At 43.4% G+C, this 17,945-nt stretch overlaps 1 protein-coding gene across 10 annotated transcripts; it reads right to left on the minus strand.

The window, feature by feature from the left end:
* Window positions 1-287: 287 nt before the first annotated feature.
* gramd2aa (GRAM domain containing 2Aa) lies at window positions 288-17,766 on the minus strand. Of its 10 annotated transcripts, none has more exons than XM_027012426.2 (13): window positions 17,657-17,766; window positions 14,425-14,651; window positions 14,223-14,336; window positions 8,486-8,543; window positions 7,437-7,509; window positions 6,860-6,963; window positions 6,239-6,337; window positions 5,215-5,286; window positions 4,982-5,044; window positions 4,350-4,527; window positions 2,166-2,259; window positions 1,681-1,839; window positions 288-1,595 (listed from the first exon to the last, which is right to left on the minus strand). In XM_027012426.2, exons 2-13 carry the CDS (start codon window positions 14,487-14,489, stop codon window positions 1,592-1,594), a joined length of 1,083 nt encoding a protein of 360 aa, XP_026868227.2. In that variant the 5' UTR covers window positions 14,490-14,651; window positions 17,657-17,766; the 3' UTR covers window positions 288-1,591. The 10 variants fall into 10 exon arrangements, with proteins under 10 accessions (XP_026868227.2, XP_026868219.2, XP_035383568.1 ...); XM_027012418.2 differs by lacking the exon at window positions 17,657-17,766 and adding an exon at window positions 17,411-17,606; XM_035527675.1 differs by lacking the exon at window positions 17,657-17,766 and adding an exon at window positions 17,411-17,429 and having other exon boundaries at window positions 1,681-1,788; window positions 14,425-14,708.
* Between the last annotated feature and the right edge of the window lie 179 nt (window positions 17,767-17,945).

A 17,945-nucleotide genomic window follows, 5' to 3' on the forward strand; every position in this document is an offset into this window, starting at 1 on the left:
CTGGTTATTCATTGCAACATGGTGATACACGCAAGATTTCTGCTGCTGTGCAAACACATTTCCAGTAAACAGCCAGTTCCTCTATGGCATTAAAATGATTATAGGTGCAGTAAACATAAAATTATAAAAAAAAAAAAAAAAAAAAAAAAAAAAAAGCAAAACGATGTGCTTGAGTCAATTTACCTGTTCAAATTAAGCTGGTTAAGTTTTGCACAACCTAATTTTAAGTATCTGTGCTATATTATATACAGTATACACATTTTATTCTTTCAGGCATTTAATCAAATAAATATTATATAATTTATTTGCCTATATAATACATTTAATTAAGGTTAAATAGTCAAACTGGAGAGGGTATTTACCCAGATGCACAAGTATCAATTTTTTGAACAAGCATTAAAAATATGTTCATTTAGTTTAAAAATGAAAAACATGAATACATCACGTTACAGTCATAATCTCCTAATAACATTAAAAGACATCATGATGCATTTAGATTTGAATAGTTAATATTTTTTTTTGCCATCAGTCCTCTAGTTCAGATGTTCAAAATGACATACCTTAGTAAAGTTTCAGCCCTGACAACAATAAAAGAACCCTGAATACAATTTTTAAGAAATGCATATACAGTGTACATTATCTACAGATTCAGTCATTTGTTATACAGGTGTAGCAGTACTGGGACAGTGTTTACATGGTGTTTACCTGGACAACAGTACAGTACTGCAAGAACTCCTTCATGACAACTTCATGAGAAAGGAGTAGTGTTCCTGTGTTGCCAAGATAAGCTCAAAGTGCATTAGCATCTCATTTTCAGTCTGGCAAACATATAATGCTATCAACCCTGGTTATGTGATTCAGCTTAACATTGTAAAACTACAAGTTTACTATTGCTATTGTCCTGGATGATGGTATTTGTCCTGAGAGCAAGTGATTCAGCCTACAGCTTGAGGATGTTATTCATTATTGTTTTTTTAAAGGCCAATTCAATACAAATAAAGTTATATTTCTTAACTGAAATACTTAATTCAAACTGGGACAGAAGCAGAAAGCAACTCGCTTAAACCAAATATTTGGTTTGGCTTCTCCCCACTACAACTCCCATGGTGACATAGGGTAAGTCTGTAATGGGCTGTGTAATTACTTTGCAGGCAGCAGTTGACATGAACATACAAACATGAATACATATTGCTGACTGAATGACCAAAGTCTTTCATAACCTTGTTTGCTTTAAGAATCAGGGCTCTACCCGTTTTCTGCCTCCACGGTCAATCTGGCCACTAAACATCCCGCAACAAACGTCTGCAGTTTTTAATGCGGGTGAGCGAAAGGCGGCGTGTCCACGACTGCCCCCGTCATGAAGTCATTACATGTGGTGGGTGAGCGTGGTGCATTCTGCCGCGGGCAGGGCCATGTCTGTGCTTCACTCCCTGCAATGCTGGCTGGGCAGCCTTGCCTACGGCTCTGCTTCCCGTCTTCCTTCAGCCCCTCCATCCCGGAGGCCTGGGCTTCAGCACAACAATAAACAAGAGAGTCACTTCACGTGGACTCCAGCTGACCGCCACCGGCCAGGACATCCGATCTGCCCCGGTTACCTGCATGAGCAGAGTGTGGTATGGGAGAGAAGGGTTACTTGTGGATGGAACGTGGGTGTGGGTGTGGGTGTGGGGCATCGCTCACCTCTCGTGCACAGGGAGGGCTGTGTTACTGTTGAGGAAGGAGAGCTGCTGTTCCAGACTGCACACACGGAAGGCCAGATAACAGGAGGAGAGGATGAGGATGAAAAGTCTGCAGAAGACCAGCAGCAAGAGAGTCACATACGGAATAAGGACGGCCCATCTGGATGTCAAAAGTGCGCAAAGATTGGTCGAGAGTTTTCCCCTCTACAAGCATAACACGCAATATTCTGAGACAGACTTGTGTCAAATGTTCATATCGCTCATCTTTTCCAAACATGGATGTTGGAGTGAAATGAATATGCACCTTGTGAACACAAGAGGGCAGCACTAAAGGGGAAACGAGCTTTCAACTACAGGTATCTCAAATACAAAACAAATAAATCCAACACTCAGATGCAAGGAAAGTGCAGCCTCCCGTGAGCCGCCCGTAGCAAGCAGACGGTCGGGGAGGTGCGACGGCGAACGGCACGCCAGCGCCAAACTCACAGCACGATGAAGAACTTCAGCAGCTGCTGCTCCATCTGGCCCAGTTCGGGTACCGGCTCCGTGAGGAGGATCTTGTCGGCCTCTAGACCGCTCTCTGCACACAGAGCACACAGCACACAGCGTGGGCTGGGGCCCGGAGCCACGGCGTGAGAAGACAAACACACACACACACACACACACAGTGGCACAGAACACAGCTTAACGGTACTGCAACAAAATCTCTACTTTGGATGCATCATGTACTGTCTGTTCTCTTATCTGTAAAGGGAATTCCAAACCTGAGCACCTTGCCCCAGAAAAATACAGCTTCTAATGAGTCTGTTCTATCAACACTGCAGGGTCTCTCCTCATACTGCCAAGCCTAATCCATACGCACAAGTGCTGGGGAATTTCAGGCGCACCAAACAAGAAGTCGTTCTGTTCAATTCCAAAAAAGGACTCTCCACGTGCATTTATTACGTAAATCCATCTTATTCGATAGTTCAAACTATTACTGTGTAGCCATGAGGGGAAAAAAATACAAGGAACACTATGTGCTCCTGGCCCATCAGAGTGCCCCCTTGTGGATGAAAAGCACCATCACTAGCAAACTGCATATTACAAACACTGCTGTAATTTGAAGGTTTTACATTATTGGATGGTATATTTTTATTTTATAAACATGTCTACATAGGAATCTCATTCCTTGAGACCCTAGCACAAATATTTTCATGCCTTGTCTATATCTAATACATAGACACACTGAACCCCAAGGCTCCAGTGTCTGAAGGATTTAAGGCATGCCTCTTACTGTTTTGACTTGACACGCCAGGCACAATGCTGAATGACTTCTGTGTGACTGAAAATTGTGACTGAACATAGCAAAATGAAACCCTGCGCTGGCAATATGCAGAAAGTATTTCTGTCTCTGAAGTGACAGTTCCTGGTAATGCTTCATGCTGTCACTGTGGTTTATATATTAATAGATGGTGAACTCATAACAGTGTTTTGTTTTTCAGGTTTTACTCTTTAACCAATGACAAAGAAAGCTGCGCAGAATTTTTAGCCATTTGATTATTCAATCGTCCAAAGGACTATTTTCAAAAAGCACATCAGTTATACGGATTGGGTTTGGATGTCTGAAAAGCGATGAAATACAGATTAGCACAGACGGTCTGCAAAATATGTCGTTGGTTGGTGCAAACCAGGACAGGAAATACATCAAATGTTTTCCCCAGCAACCACAGTGTGAAAATGGGCCATGTTAGTCCAGTCTGTGTTTAACAGCGCTAGAGAGGCGTTACTGAAACATCAATAAATGAAAAGCGCAGATGTAGCATAATAACTGAATTACAGTGTTTACATTCTTTACACAGATTTCTATATTTCAAATATTTGAGAGATGTAAAAGCAGTTCATTAATTTCTTTTTGTTTGTTGTTAAAATAAAGTTAACGTCTGCACAGTTAAACGTTTACATTACATTCTAAACATTAACTAATGAACCTTCTGGTTTCGTTAGCATGATACTCTTCGAGCTAGCAGCATTATATATCATGATACATTATATATCACGAGCTAGCAGCATTATATATCACAAATTATATATCATGATAATTACCACTATTGATCAATATATTTTTTATATATCGCCCAGCCCTATTTTAGAGCAAATAAGTTGAATATTCAGTGAACACACTGCTATTATGTTGCAGATGGAGGCCCCCAAACAAAGTGGTTATTGTTATTGATGCATGTAGGCAGGAGAAGCCCTGCTGCGTCCGAGACCTCAGCACGTCTGCCTTCTCCCTCCTATTTTTGCCCCCAGCCTCCGTTCGTAAGCGCCAAACTGAAACAGACCCTCTTGAAATGGAAACGTGTTTCACATATAAATATTTAATATTTTCTTGTAGCAAGCTAAACCACCGTCAAGGTAGTACTGAGGCTGATGCTGAAGCTTTTTTCCCTCCAGTATTTGAATGCAGTTCAACGAACTGGTTTCTCCCAAATTAATTCCACAGTAAATTGATACTAGATCCAGGCATTCAAAACAACCCATCTGTGGCTCTGAGGGCATTTAAAAGACCTCCTCCTTCTGGTCTTTAGGTTTTTCGGCCATGTGCTAAATGTCACTGTAAACACGACAAGCATATGTGTGTATGTGAGTGTGTGCATGTGCGCGCGTATTTTGTTGCCTGTCACTCACCCTCCAGGGGCTTGTCGGCCTTGAAGGGCATCTCCGCGGCGCCCAGGCTGCTGCTGGAATTGCCCAGGAGGTCAGGCAGTGAGGAGGAGACAGACGCCACTGAAGGAGTCCTCCACTTCAGCACCGGGGAGAAGCCGTCCACAGCCCCAGGGTAGTCATCTGGGACCGAGAAGCCGTTCTGCATAAAGATATGAGAGTCAGAAAGGCCAGATGCACACACGCAGGAACCCATGCAGACATGCTCAAATGTGCGTGCGTGTGTGCGTGCACACACACAGACAGACACAGACAGCCAGACAGAGTGGAGTGAGTGAGAATGCAGTGCAACCTGATCTAGTGTTTTATTTATGAGGCCCAGGGAAAGGTCCTCTAGATGTAATGATCCTAACAGCTCCATCATGAACTTTTAATGATGGAACACAATAACACTCTTACGTCACGTGAGAATAATCCTATTAATAATAAATCACTGTGAAATTATACAATAGCTGACTATAGCAATCTGTACTTCTGTATCTTATCTAGTCTGTGTCAACACACGTGTGCTTTAGAGGAAAAACATCGTTCTGTGTACCATATATCTGTGCCTGCAGAAAATGGCCAGAGACAGTGAGCCAGTAGCCAAGACCTACCAGAGCTAAACAGCTGGGCTCCTCCATGTACTGCTTGAGGCTGAGACTCTTCTTGCCATTGACCTTAATGAGGTAAGACACCAGAAATGGTTTAAGTGCAAAACAAGCCAAGTCCTGGTTCTGCCTCTTATGGAATTCCTGACAAAACATTTCGGCGTGTAAATACTGCGCATCACACAATTTGGTCAAACACTGAATTGGGGGGGGGGGGGGGGGGGGGGTTGTTTGCTTACCTGTAGGTGTGTGCAGATTCGCCGCAGCACATCATACACGCTGTCTCTGGATAGCAGAGACACAAACACATACTGAGGGAGAGGACACAGACAGAAAAAAAGCATATCAGTGTTATGGCCAAATGGACACGTGGTCTGCACACCCATGCAATATATTGCATTCATATGAATAAAAAGATAATTATATGCATGTATGTATAAAAATAGTAAGTATAAATAAACATCTGTGCAAATGCACAGTTACTCAGATGTCATATCACATAATACAGTCATTAATAATCTCATATGGGAAAAATATATTTTTGCTGACTGTTGAGAATCAGGTCTTGTTACTGGGGGGAGAAGAAGAGTCTGAGGCTTAAAGGCTTAAAACAGTACAAAAACCAAACAAGAAACAAAAACAAAACATAACCCCCCAAAACAAACAAACAAACAACTATCACCTCCCACATTTCAGTTTTTATACCATCCCCTAATCTAGCACTAAATTCATCTCTAGGCATCTGAGAGAGAGGTTACTATGGTAATCTGAGTTACTGGCAGCTGGAATGATATCTAGTGACACATCAAATCTTGCTGATGTCAACCCTGGACAATGGTTTTCTCTCAAACCATTTCACTGCGAGTTATACTGTGTATGACTATGTATGTGACAAATAAACCAAACTTGAATTTTCATACAATCCAAGTGGAAATAAAGCAATGCTGGCATTTTAACTATATCAGCTTGTCAGGAGAGATTCATACATTACAGGAAAACGTTTTGGGCAAGGTGCTGGAGCACCTGGAGGACAGGAGCCAGCCAAGCTAACGGACTCATCACCAAAACCCAAAAATGAGCGGTAACACGATATTGATCCTGAGGGAAACTGCGGGTTTTTCCAGAACACATCCTATGCAGCCTCTAGGCCTTGGCCGGTCTCTCGGTAAGCATGTGTGAGAGGCCAAGTCAAATCTGCCCCGTGACCCAGAGGCCTGCAGTTCCTGGGCTACAGCCTGGCCCGCACGGCCAGCCCAGACGCACCTTCTGGCTGCTGTCTGTAGTGATGGCCAGGCCGTTGGGGACAAGGCCCGCGGTCTTGTGCTTCTTCACTAGCCGCACGGACACCACGGGGATGGCCACCTGCGTGGAGGGAGACCAGCAGGTCCGTTACCGCAGGGGTTAGAGAACGGAGTGAAGAAGGGGGAAAGAAGGAAGAAAGAGAAGAGAGGTTGCAAGGACAAACGCATCAGGTGACGGACTGTTCCTGTTAATCAAGCCTTAGTCAGCATGGTGTTTCCTGCCCTCTTAGAGGGAAAGGAGATTATTCAGAATTAAACATATTTACTTCTCCAGTGAAACATAATCCTGACTAACTACAACACAAAAGGGCCGTGTAACGTTACCTGTGCTCAACATAGCAAAATAACAATAGCCACCTATTACAGCTTCTAAACTTTCCAAAATTTTCAACTATCCAGCAGCAATCAGTCCTTTACTCATTAGTTGGCTGACTGTCAGGCAGATGGATTTGGCAGCATGGTTTGGCTTGATGGCATTTTGTGGGTTTCTCGGGTAATGTCCTTTCAGGCAGGTGTGAGGTGCCATCAGCCCAAGGGTAGGGGGTGGGGGGGTTGTTGGCAGTTTGTGAAAGGTGCCACTCACCTTAAAGTCCTTGCCAAAGAGGTTGGTGTAGAAACACAGCCAGTTTCTGGATATATAGAGTCTTCCCTGCAGGAGGATGTCTCGTAACAGGGCGCACGAGTACACTGGGGAGGGCACACGGGCACTTAGCAGCCCATCAAGCACAATACACAGGGCAGCACTTTTGAGGAAGGGTCAGAGGAGCCTTATGACCTTACGACCTCGGGTGCGGCAGCGCAAAAACATGAGCTGCGGCTTTCACCTCAGGAGATCTAACGTCGATATAGTTGATACGATTAAATACGTTAACTTGTAAATGTCAACAGAGTGACATAGTAGCAAGAACCAACAAAAGAGGTCACCCGAGGGCTACCCAATGATATAATTCACATTCCTTTTAACATTGCAGCACTAACAGATATTGTTTACCATTTCCTGGGCTGAACTGGTGCTTTGCAGATGTTGTCTAAAGAGTTTTAGGCCTTAATATAATCACCATAAACAGCATTTACCCATGACGGCAGCTGAGCATAATAATATTAACGGATAATACAACGAGAGCTGCACCAGGGACACGAACACACTGAGACTAGCTTACCTTTCATGAGCAGTTCCTCCGTGGGTACGTTCTGGAAGAGCTTGTGGTACTGGGAATTGTACTTGCTCACCGTCTGGGAAGAAGAGGTGGTGTCAAGGAGGGAGGTGAGCTCCTTTCCACAGCCCCTGCGGAGCCTGCTCCCGTCTCGGAGCGGTCGTGAGCTCTGCACCAAGCTCAACATGCTGACACAACACTAAACAGCCCGTGCACCGCAAGGCTGCGTCTCACCTCCAGTCGGGCGCGCGCGTGTGCACAAGTGTGTGCGTGCATGCACGCATTGTCGGTGTGTGTCGAAAGTACGGTGTGTCTCTCAGGAGTGCTCAGCTATCTCTCTTCTTCTGTGAACCGATCCCGTCTCCTTACTTTGGTTTCACAAGAGTCGCTTTAACAATTAAAGCACTCGCTCGCTGTCCCTCCCTCTCTCTCTCACTCCCACTCCCCCCCTCTCTCTCTTCCTCGTTCACTCGCTCGCTCTTGGCCTGCCACAGACCCGCTGCAGATTCTCCCACAGCACCTCAGCGGAAAGAGCTTGCAAGCTTGCACTTGCACATCTACCCACGCTGAAGCTCGTGCTCACACTCGCACTTCCTGCTGCCTGACACTCTGGTGATACCCGCAATGAGCCTGTGCTGAGCCAGCCAATGGAGCGATCTGTTAATGCATAAGTCCTGCCATTGCACAACCTGGATGCCATTCCAATGCTTTACGTGTGGGCAAGGTTTATGGGCGGTAATCAAGGATTAGGGTCACCACTGATAATGCCTTCGGCTGGAGGTCTCATGACACTCGTGCTGTCGTTGGCCTTGACCCACACTTTAACTGCTCCCTGAAAACGCTACTGTGTCATAGCAGTTGTATAAATTATCCTTTATCAGAGAATGCTGAGATTTTGATGACAACAAAGCCCAAATAAATTCAGAGATAAAGACTAATTATCTCATCATACATTAAAAAACAACAACAAGAATAATTCAATCTAATGTCAAATTACAACAGACCAAAATGCTTCTCAGTCACGGTTCAGAAAAGTCATGATATGTGGTACTCACAGATCCTCTGTAGCATATCTTAACGTCCTCGTAGGAGAGGTCATCAATCAGCTGCACCCTGAAAGAAGAAAAGGGAAGAATTAGTGCAAAGATGATTTGAACTACTAATACTAATGCAGATACATCTAATACAATGTGTTAATACCACAAACTTCATCATCCAGATGGCCATGTTTTGAAAGGTACTGGTGAGTAATGCTTCTGCCCTGTATTATGGATTAGAGTTCAGGGATTTTCCCAAACCCATAAAACAGCTGAAAGGCGCTTGTGAAAACTAATAAAAAAAAACTGCACTGCAGCCTGGCACTCACACCATTGCCATTTAAACCAGTCAGTATATGGGAAACGGCTGTGAACTTCAACATGGTGCTGCTGACTAGCCACATATTAAAGCACTTAAACAAGAGCCAGCAATAGGCAGCCTTGTTACCCTACAGATTAAATTGGGATAGTGTCTGAGACAGACAGACAGACAGCTCCTATTACCCAAGACATGGAGATGAGCTTCTCCAAATACAATAATCAGGACAGGCCCCATTGCAGCTTAATACTCCAGTTGAAAGGAGTGTCTGCCGGTCATGTCTTCTAAAATCAGACATGCCTACATTATGCTCTGCAGTAATATTTAGGATACCCAATTTATTCTTGGTCAGTTTACAATTCCTTAACATATTAAAGTCAAACCATGTTTGTTTTGAGGGAAAAAAAATATCATATTGTAAAAAATGACTAAAAACAATTGTATGCTCATCTAAAAAAAAACAAAAAACACTTGCAGCTATAACTGCTGCACACACTTACTTCATATGAAGAGTCCGACATTCTATAAATGATTTAACCAAAAGCTGGGAAACGTTCCAAAATATGCTGATGGTGAGTCCTATTCTTTGAAGGACAGCTACTTAGGAAGACCAGTGTAAGGAAATCCCACAGCAAACATTTGAGGCATTTGCCTGTTAATTAAAACTAAACTAAAAAAAAGCATTTTGACATTTTATTCTGTGTGACTAAGACTCAGCGGTAAAGGTAATCGAATAGTAATCTGAACGCCTCTGGTTCAAGCCCTGCCACCAACAAGCTGCCACTGTTGGGCCCCTGAACAAGGTCATAATATAATAAATAAAATAAATCTAAATGAAATGAATATACAGACCAAAAAAAAAAAAAAAAACTTTTCGTTTAACCAACAATTTCCCTCCAGATAGTGACGACTCAAGATTCTTGCCAAAAAAAACAGTAGGTCACTCCTATAAAAATAACTAATATTTACTAAAACTATCACTATTTCCTGACAGTTAGTACATGAGACAGAGAATCTGCCCACGTAATCGGAATTCCACGTGTGCTTAATGTTCTTTTAACTTTGTATAGCTAGCCAGCTACATCCCGATTGTCTTTTCAGAACACCAGGTGCCCCAAAATATGCTTACTTTCTTGGTGTCATCGCAAAGCATCACAGCCCGCCAAGAAATTTTAACGTTTCTGAGCTCATAGTTTAACTTTATCTATGTTGACCAGCTAGCATTCCTTTCAGCACTGGAGTACATTTTAAGCATTTGACGTGTTAATGTATTTTTGGATCACTAAATAATTTACTTTGAAATGTAATATTTAATTTATAGCACAATATTGCACTGAAGCAGTTTAGGGAGTGTTCACTAAAGACTGTTTGCAGTTAAGAACACTTGCAGTTACCTTAATGAACATAGTGTTTTATGTATTTGTAATGCAGACTTTACTGTAAATATTCAATAAAACCAGTTAGAATAAAGAACGTTCATCATTTTACATTTTCTTATCATTATTATCTTCTTAAACACATCTTGTAGCATCTGCAGTGGTAGACAAAAAATATGTTTAGTAACCTTTAGTAAAAAACCTTAATGTGTTATATAGTCTTGATTTATTTATTTTTTTTTACTTCTCTTAATATATGTTCAGTGAAGTGAGGATTTATTTTGCTAGGGAAACATTGGGTTATCTAATTTAAAAAAAGCTGAACAAATCTTAGCAAGATTTTTCTTAGTACACTGTAGATAATCAATATTGGTTGAACAATCAAATTTAAGTTGGTTAAACAAACTAACCTTAGTAAGCAAAAGCGGATGTTGGGGAGACTCATCTTACTGCATCATGTAGCCTTAATCCTTAAGTTTTCTTCTCAGACACTAAGAACTAACAATGAACGACTGTTAGCTGTTCCACATTCTTGGTTACAACCTAAAGGTGATGATGCTTTCTCTGATGCTGCCCCCAGAATGTGGAACACGCTTCCTCTTAGTGCACCAACAGCTGAAAAGATTGTTTTTAAAACTTGTCTCCAGTTGTGTCTTTTCCTTATAAGACACATGAGCATGTTTAGAAATATTCACGCTTGGTTGTCCCTTATCCTCTTGTCATGATTTATTCTGTTTTCATATTTCTTTACTGTTTGCTGAGCCCTTGGCCACCACTCATCTCGGTGTCATTGGTTTAGCATATAGGTGCTCTGTAAAAATGAATAAACTTGAACTTAAAGGAAAAAACAACTTTTTTTGCTAAAAATGCAATGCCACAGGTGGAGAGATGTTCTCTCTGGGCTCCTTAAGAATTCCCGAGTTCTTCTAGACATTATCAGCCATCCAGTCCACATCCACATGGACTAAGAGGGCACAGGCCCCTGGCAACAGGAGGTCTACTGCTTGCCAGTGTGTCTCACTGCCTATCACTTCTCTATATGACCTTCTTTTGGCTGGCAGGAAGCAGGTAGGTGGGAAGGTCCTGTTGCATTAGTCATACACTTGTTACAACCCAATACAACCTTTCACCAACATCGTTCAGCACGTCACCACTTTATTTCGCTGTTGCTGCTGTTTCTACAAAAGCCCCCCCCCCCCACCTCCCAAAAAAAAGGGGAGACACTATATTGGATTGAAGTGTCAAGCTTGTGTATGTTTTGGGAGTCTTCACCAAAAACACGTTAGTATGTGTGTATATCACAAGGGCTTCAGGGTGGCATAATGAAGCGCATTCTGTTCCCTCATGAGGGGGCGTTCTGATAGCAGGCATGCTGCTCAGCTACAGTTAAGGGCACTGAAATACTCGTTATATTTTGATACACCATCATTGGCCAGTGCTTCAACACAGAAGATTCAACACAAAAAAGAGGCTTGAATCTTTGCTACAAAACTAACAGTTGCATGTAGTTGGTTACACCATGCGGTCACATACCGGTTCCACCGAGAACGCTAGTGCTGGCATGGAAAGGCCCCGTGCCAGTCTCCCGGGAAGTAACAATCCGCCCCTGGGAAAAGGCAGTCATGCTATATCGGTGGAGAGAGTTTCCGTCTGTCCTCTGAGCTAGAACTGCCAGGGAAGGTCACGGTTTTATCTGGATACTTGGATGACACATTAACTGCTGGGATGACAGGCTTGACAGCAGATGACCAAGCAGCGATATGTGGTGGTGTGAGGAAGGAAAGCAGCAATCTGTAATCAGTAATCTGGGTTCTAAAATAATGTATAGAAATATCCCGTTTCCACTTTTAGCTAACAGTGGAAAGCCATGTGTTTTTCCTCTTTAGAAAATGTTTTTTATAACATTTTGACGTTCCAACAAGAACCTTTTCTACCCATTACTACGCAACACTGCACGTACCTCTACCCTTGGCAAAAAAAAGTCAACTCGTTCTTTTAGTACAGTATGTTATCTGGAAAAGACACTGTAATTAATTAAACAGAGGCAATCATTTCGACCAATTTCACAACAAACTGCAAATAACCAATATAGGTTTGCACTGTTTAAGAACAAAAACTGTGATTTCAGTGGAATTTCAAAACCTTTAAAGTATTAAGTGTTTCTACTTCAACGAGCTTGATATAAGCAGCGTCTTATGGTGACAATCTTGTAGTACCAGCTGACTACTATGTATATTCATCTATAAATAGGCTGGATGCTGCTAAACCTCTATGCTGCACTGTTTCACAGACACTCAGACCATGTTCAGCTCTAAGGCTGCACAATAGTGGAAAAAAATGCCATTGCAATAGTTTTTCAGCAATACATATTGTGATATGAAAAAGTAAAAGAAGTTTCTCCAGATCATTTGAACAGATCTATTTGTCAATAATTAATCACTCTAGAATAATTGGGGTGATTTTGTAAGTGAGCACATCTGCATAAAAAATAAAATCAATGTTTTTTTAAAAGGCTGAAAAAGGACTTTTACATTGAAGATGAATAAAAGTACCTGTTTTTGGTCAACATCCTTTCTGTAGCTGAAAGAATTCCACACAATTGATGTTGTTGTTTTGTTTTTTTTTTGCAGACAAATCTTCCTTTGTGTTTTTCTCCTGATTCTTTCTTGTAGGGCTGCTTTCTTGTTCTGATATACTGATACACTGATGATAGTGGGTCCGTGCATCCAAGAACCCTTAAACTGGAGTAAATGCCGGACAGCAGCAAAGTTGTAGCATGACCTGTTTGATTTAATCTGCCTTAACATCTCATTTCCTGCAACATGACTGCTGTGCACGTGCACATCACGATGTCGATGTTGAAACGATATATTGTACAGCCCCTCAACATGGTGGCATACTTTTGAGATGTTTGTCATGATTTGCGAGCATCAAATAGCGTTTTTTGGAGAGTGGCATAACTAATCCTCCGCTCTCATTTGGCGCAGGCCGCCAGCCTGGGTAATGCAAGCTTGTCGCTGGCCACAGCGTCACACAGCAGGCTGAGAATAACCCAAAACACAGAAAACTCAAAAGGGAACCTGCCCCTGGGACAGTGAACAAAGGCACCACTGTCGATAATTCATCCGTGGCCGAGCAGAAAGGGCCAAGTAACATTAAACCTGCGAATTTACGGACGAAACCCAACCTGATCCGTGAACCGAGACCTGGCCTGAAGAGCAGTCGGACCCATGGAGGTGTGCTGCAGTAGCAGAGTACATTGCAGGCACACAGAGACTGGAGGCACTACAAAGGCACATTCATGGAGTCGCACATCCCAGGTGTCCTCTCCAGCAAAAGCACGCAGCGAGAGATTCAGACATCAGTCCAATCATTCAGACATCAGGACATTCATCTGTGTACAACTACCAACACCCTGTAGGGTGAAGTGCTTCTTACACTCATGAGAGCATTCATCCAAGAACAAGAGCTTTAGGTAAAAAGATTACAACATTCAAAATTCAAGCAAAATGGAATTCTGTCAGTAAATAATTTACAGTATTTCAGTTTCTCCATTAAACATTAAATTTTTCAGTTACTTTTTAAATTATACTTAAGTAAACATCCAGCCTAGTTGATGAAACAAACTCTGTACTTAAGGGCTCTTTTAGAGCACATTTCGTAGTATGGAAGCAATCGGTCAGCTACATTTCCACATCAACTCAATCAATCAGTCAACAACCAATCTAATGGTAACAGTGTGACCAATATACGGTGTATTTACAAGTGTGTATATAATCTGTATAAAGGTAGAGTGTATAATCTGTTACCAATTTAAAAAGGAAGACCACTTCTATTAGCAGAAATCTTGGACACTGGGTATTAAATTCATTCCTATGAAGTTCCCTTAGAAACCTTAGAAATCTTTTTGTTGAATTTCTATTACAAGGACAAGGTAGATGTTTACAGAAACCAAATCTCTGCAGCAATCGAACCTTTCCTTATACTGTACTACAGTGTCTGTCCTCAGTTTGAAACAACCACGAGACTCTGAACATATAAAGGGTCTGTCCTGACTTGCCTGAAGTGTGGAAGGCTATGTTGGTCTTCCTCCTTTGGTTGTTCAGACATATCCGGAGGCGTTAGGAGGCCTCCATCCTTGCCCCTCTCCAGAGCGTCACGCATGGTCTTGAGCCTGCATGAAACCAAATAAAATGACGTTCTCTCTTTCCCTCTTTCTCTCTCACACACTCTCTCTCTCTCTCTCACACACACACACACACCTTTTCATTTCAGCCATTTCCCCTATGGAGGGGGACGAGAACTTGCCATGGTCACGTTCATTCATCCACGCTCAAAGGGGTGTGACAAACGGGCTCACGGGGCTGCCAGCCCCACTGTGCCGCTGGGCTGACGTTAACCCCGCGCAGTCTCATCACCCCCCTCTCCCTCCTTCCGTCTGCTCCGGCACCAGCTCGAGGGGGCTACGGGTGCCCCGACAGGCTGCTTCCTGTTTTGAAGGTCAGACGTGATTCGCTACCTAAACGTGCCCAAGAGAGTGGGCGCGCTGCCATGCAGTAAACAACCAGAGCATGAGTGGAGAGGCAGGGCCCTCCTGTAAAATGCCCACTTAGACATTATTCCAGTGCTCCGCTCCTGTTTAGATTAGAAGCACGCAGGCCGAAGCTAATGGGATGAGAGAAGGGCACGAGAGAAAAGTGTGAAAGAAACGTCCCTCGAAGAGCAGCGTCGGCGTGCGGACAAGGCAGCTGGAGAGAAGCCAAGACGCTGGCAGAGGGAGACAGCAAAGACAATGAGACAGGACGGAATTCCGGTCAAAATCAATAAGCATGCGCGGGAGAGAGCAGAATGTGCCGACGCCGCCGTGCAACAGATGCAGTGTGGCAGGGTAGGGGCTGAGTTATGAAAGCATGGATCTTAACTCGTTCATGACAACATGGCCTCGGCCAGCCTAGCGGAAGTTAAACATGCCATCCACTCCACCTCTCTGTATTGGCGCATATTTACCCGGCAACGGCGTCATAGGATGACTGCTAATCCATTTATGTTAAACAGTGAGTCCCTGGAGTCTCTCTTAAAGGCACAAAGCCCACCCCCACATTTCCCCAAAGCTTTGCACTTGCCATGAACCACAAACGAACTCTGCAAAGCCACAATAAAAGGGTCAGAAGTGAAAGGGGGAAACCAGATTCCTTTCATCTTGTTTGTGTTGTCTGGTTTGAGACTAGACTAAACAAAGTCTGGAAGAAAGAGATTCACGCTCGGTCTGTGCATGTCGCTGGACATCCACTTTTTCTGTTGGCAAAACAATTGATGCATAACTTTCACATTTATTGCAAGAAGGAACGTGCATTCTACAAAGCCAAATAAAACCAGAATAATTAAAGACGACTCAGCAAAGGTTATCACTTAACAAATCATTAGCTTGGCAACACAGCTCACGTAAATTAGTGACGAGAGGGGGAGAAACACTGACTGAAACATGAACGGACAGACAGAGAAAAATGGTAAATAATAATCAAAAGCTACAAAAGTACAGCGGGATCCGAGGCCACTTAACCAGGACACGGTGGAAACGCATTTAGTGCATCTCTACATGCATCAAAACAAAACTCAAGTGTTGGAAGTGTTTAGGCTGCCGCACAACAAGAGACTATGCTCGGCAGCCACGGCGAGCCGCCCCACAAGAACCAAAACTGAGCAATGGGACACAGACAGCTGGTTCTGTTGTAGAAGTCAAGCTGGACACGCTGATATTCTTGCGCAATATCTATGCTACTGTGACGCTGCAATTTCCTTCGGGATCAATAAAGCGTCATCTCATCTTAGGAAAATGGCTTATTTCTTAAGCAAACTACTTAGAGATATGAACTAATGTGATGTGCTGGATGACAGACTGACCACAGGTTGACCATTCACCATAAGCGCCTTTGACCACAGGTAATATAGTACAGCTCAGATATTAAAGGCTAGAAATATATGAAGACCAAAGGTCTACCTCTGGACCTCAGTGGTACTGCTTAGACTGAACAGAATCTGGCACAAGGATTTAAGTCGAATTAGGTAAGAGAATTAATAGAAAATAAAAAACAGGCCTGCAAGATTTGAAACCATATGATTTTAGAAAGTTAAGAACTGTAGGAAAACATCTTAGACAACTATAAAATCCCTAAACTGCAAATACATTAACAGGTAAAATATTTCAGTATAGATCTAAATTAACATGTACATATGACATCAATTCTAAGGGTTAAGAAAATAATACTGCAATTGGTCTGTAGTGGACGTTCAAGGAAGTCTGATCCAAATACTTGATGGGCACTGTTAAGAGAGGGACGCTTCCGTGTCCCACGCTCCCGTTTCCTCTGCTCCTCTTCACAGCAGTAGGCTGAGTACAGTCACTAAACCGCAGGAGCTCAGAGGGCCCATTCAGACGGAACATCTGCAAACAAACTGCACCCCTGGCGTCCGCCACCGAATGGAGCTCCCTGATGGAGAGGCATTCATGTGTCATTTCCAGCGCGAGCACGGGGAGGCAGAAGCAGTGGCTGCGTTTGCCCTCTCCTGCACCGCCGGTCGTGGTTTAGTGGGGGCTTTGGTGCGCCAGGTGCTGCAAAAATAAAACCTACAAAAGGACTTTGTTCTGGGAGATGTCAACAATGCTTTGTTCGATTTTGTAAATGCTGGAGGGACTTCAAAAGAGCTTTTAGTGGTTATCTACGGATCAAGGTGTGGGACAAATGGTTTTGTATGACGATGAAAGAATTATTTGCATAGTCAGGGTATGACTGTTCTGTCAAAAAAAAAAAACAACAAAAAAAACCACCTTATTTAATAACCGTTTTACATTTAGGTTGCATGCAATGGACTTCTCCATTTCCAAACGCAAATTTTAAGATATGCAAATTATTATTTTTAAATAAATCTAATCCATTCCTCTTCCTGAAGAAGGCCTTGATGAATCACATTAGACCGAGTACTTTTTCAAGAATTTACAGCGTGTTCTTTAACCGTCAGGATGGAGGCAAATAATTTTGAAATAATAAAGCAATGACTTTACATTAAAGACAGTGTGTGTGGCTTTAGACGTGGCACGGCGGGTCATGAACGCAGTTAGATCAAAGCTGTCGCGTATTGGAGTCTATATTCAAAAGAGCCTATTAATCTCGGCACAATGCAATCCAATAACGCAACTAACAGCTCCAGCAGGGCCCAAACAACAGCACCGCTGCTCGGGTCAACACTCACCTCTACACGCCAACCCAACACGCTCGACTGCCGTGAGCCTTTTACCTGGCCGTTTCTGCCGACAGTCCTCGGGCGAGAAATGCACGAGTGCTGGCTAACCGAGAGCTCGGTGACGCGATGATTCGGCACGCGGTACGCACGCCCCGAACACCGCCTAGAACGCTCCTGCGAACGGGCTCACTACCGGGCATCCTAAAGAAACTGCGCGCGAACGCCGAGGTAGACGCCGGAATCGCGCGCACGTACCTTAGCCGGGCAGCCTCGTCTTCCACGGACGCGTGCTCGCATCACGGCGACGGCTCGACATATTAACGGTTATAGGGTGAAGGAGCACGAGCAGCGCTGCGGTGAGACGGGAGCTCGGCTGTAGCGGGTGGAGGGGGCGGAGACATTCTGCGCGCACTGGCTCCTCACGCCTCCAGACACAAGCTGTTGCCTCTTCAACGCGCAGGTTACGAGCCGATTTCAATGCACTTAGTCACATACCGGCGATTCCTTTTCTTGAAAATAAAACCAATAGCAAAATTACAATAAT

This window comes from Electrophorus electricus, chromosome 1 (genome assembly GCF_013358815.1).
Source record: "Electrophorus electricus isolate fEleEle1 chromosome 1, fEleEle1.pri, whole genome shotgun sequence".
Taxonomy (NCBI): Eukaryota; Metazoa; Chordata; class Actinopteri; order Gymnotiformes; family Gymnotidae; genus Electrophorus; species Electrophorus electricus.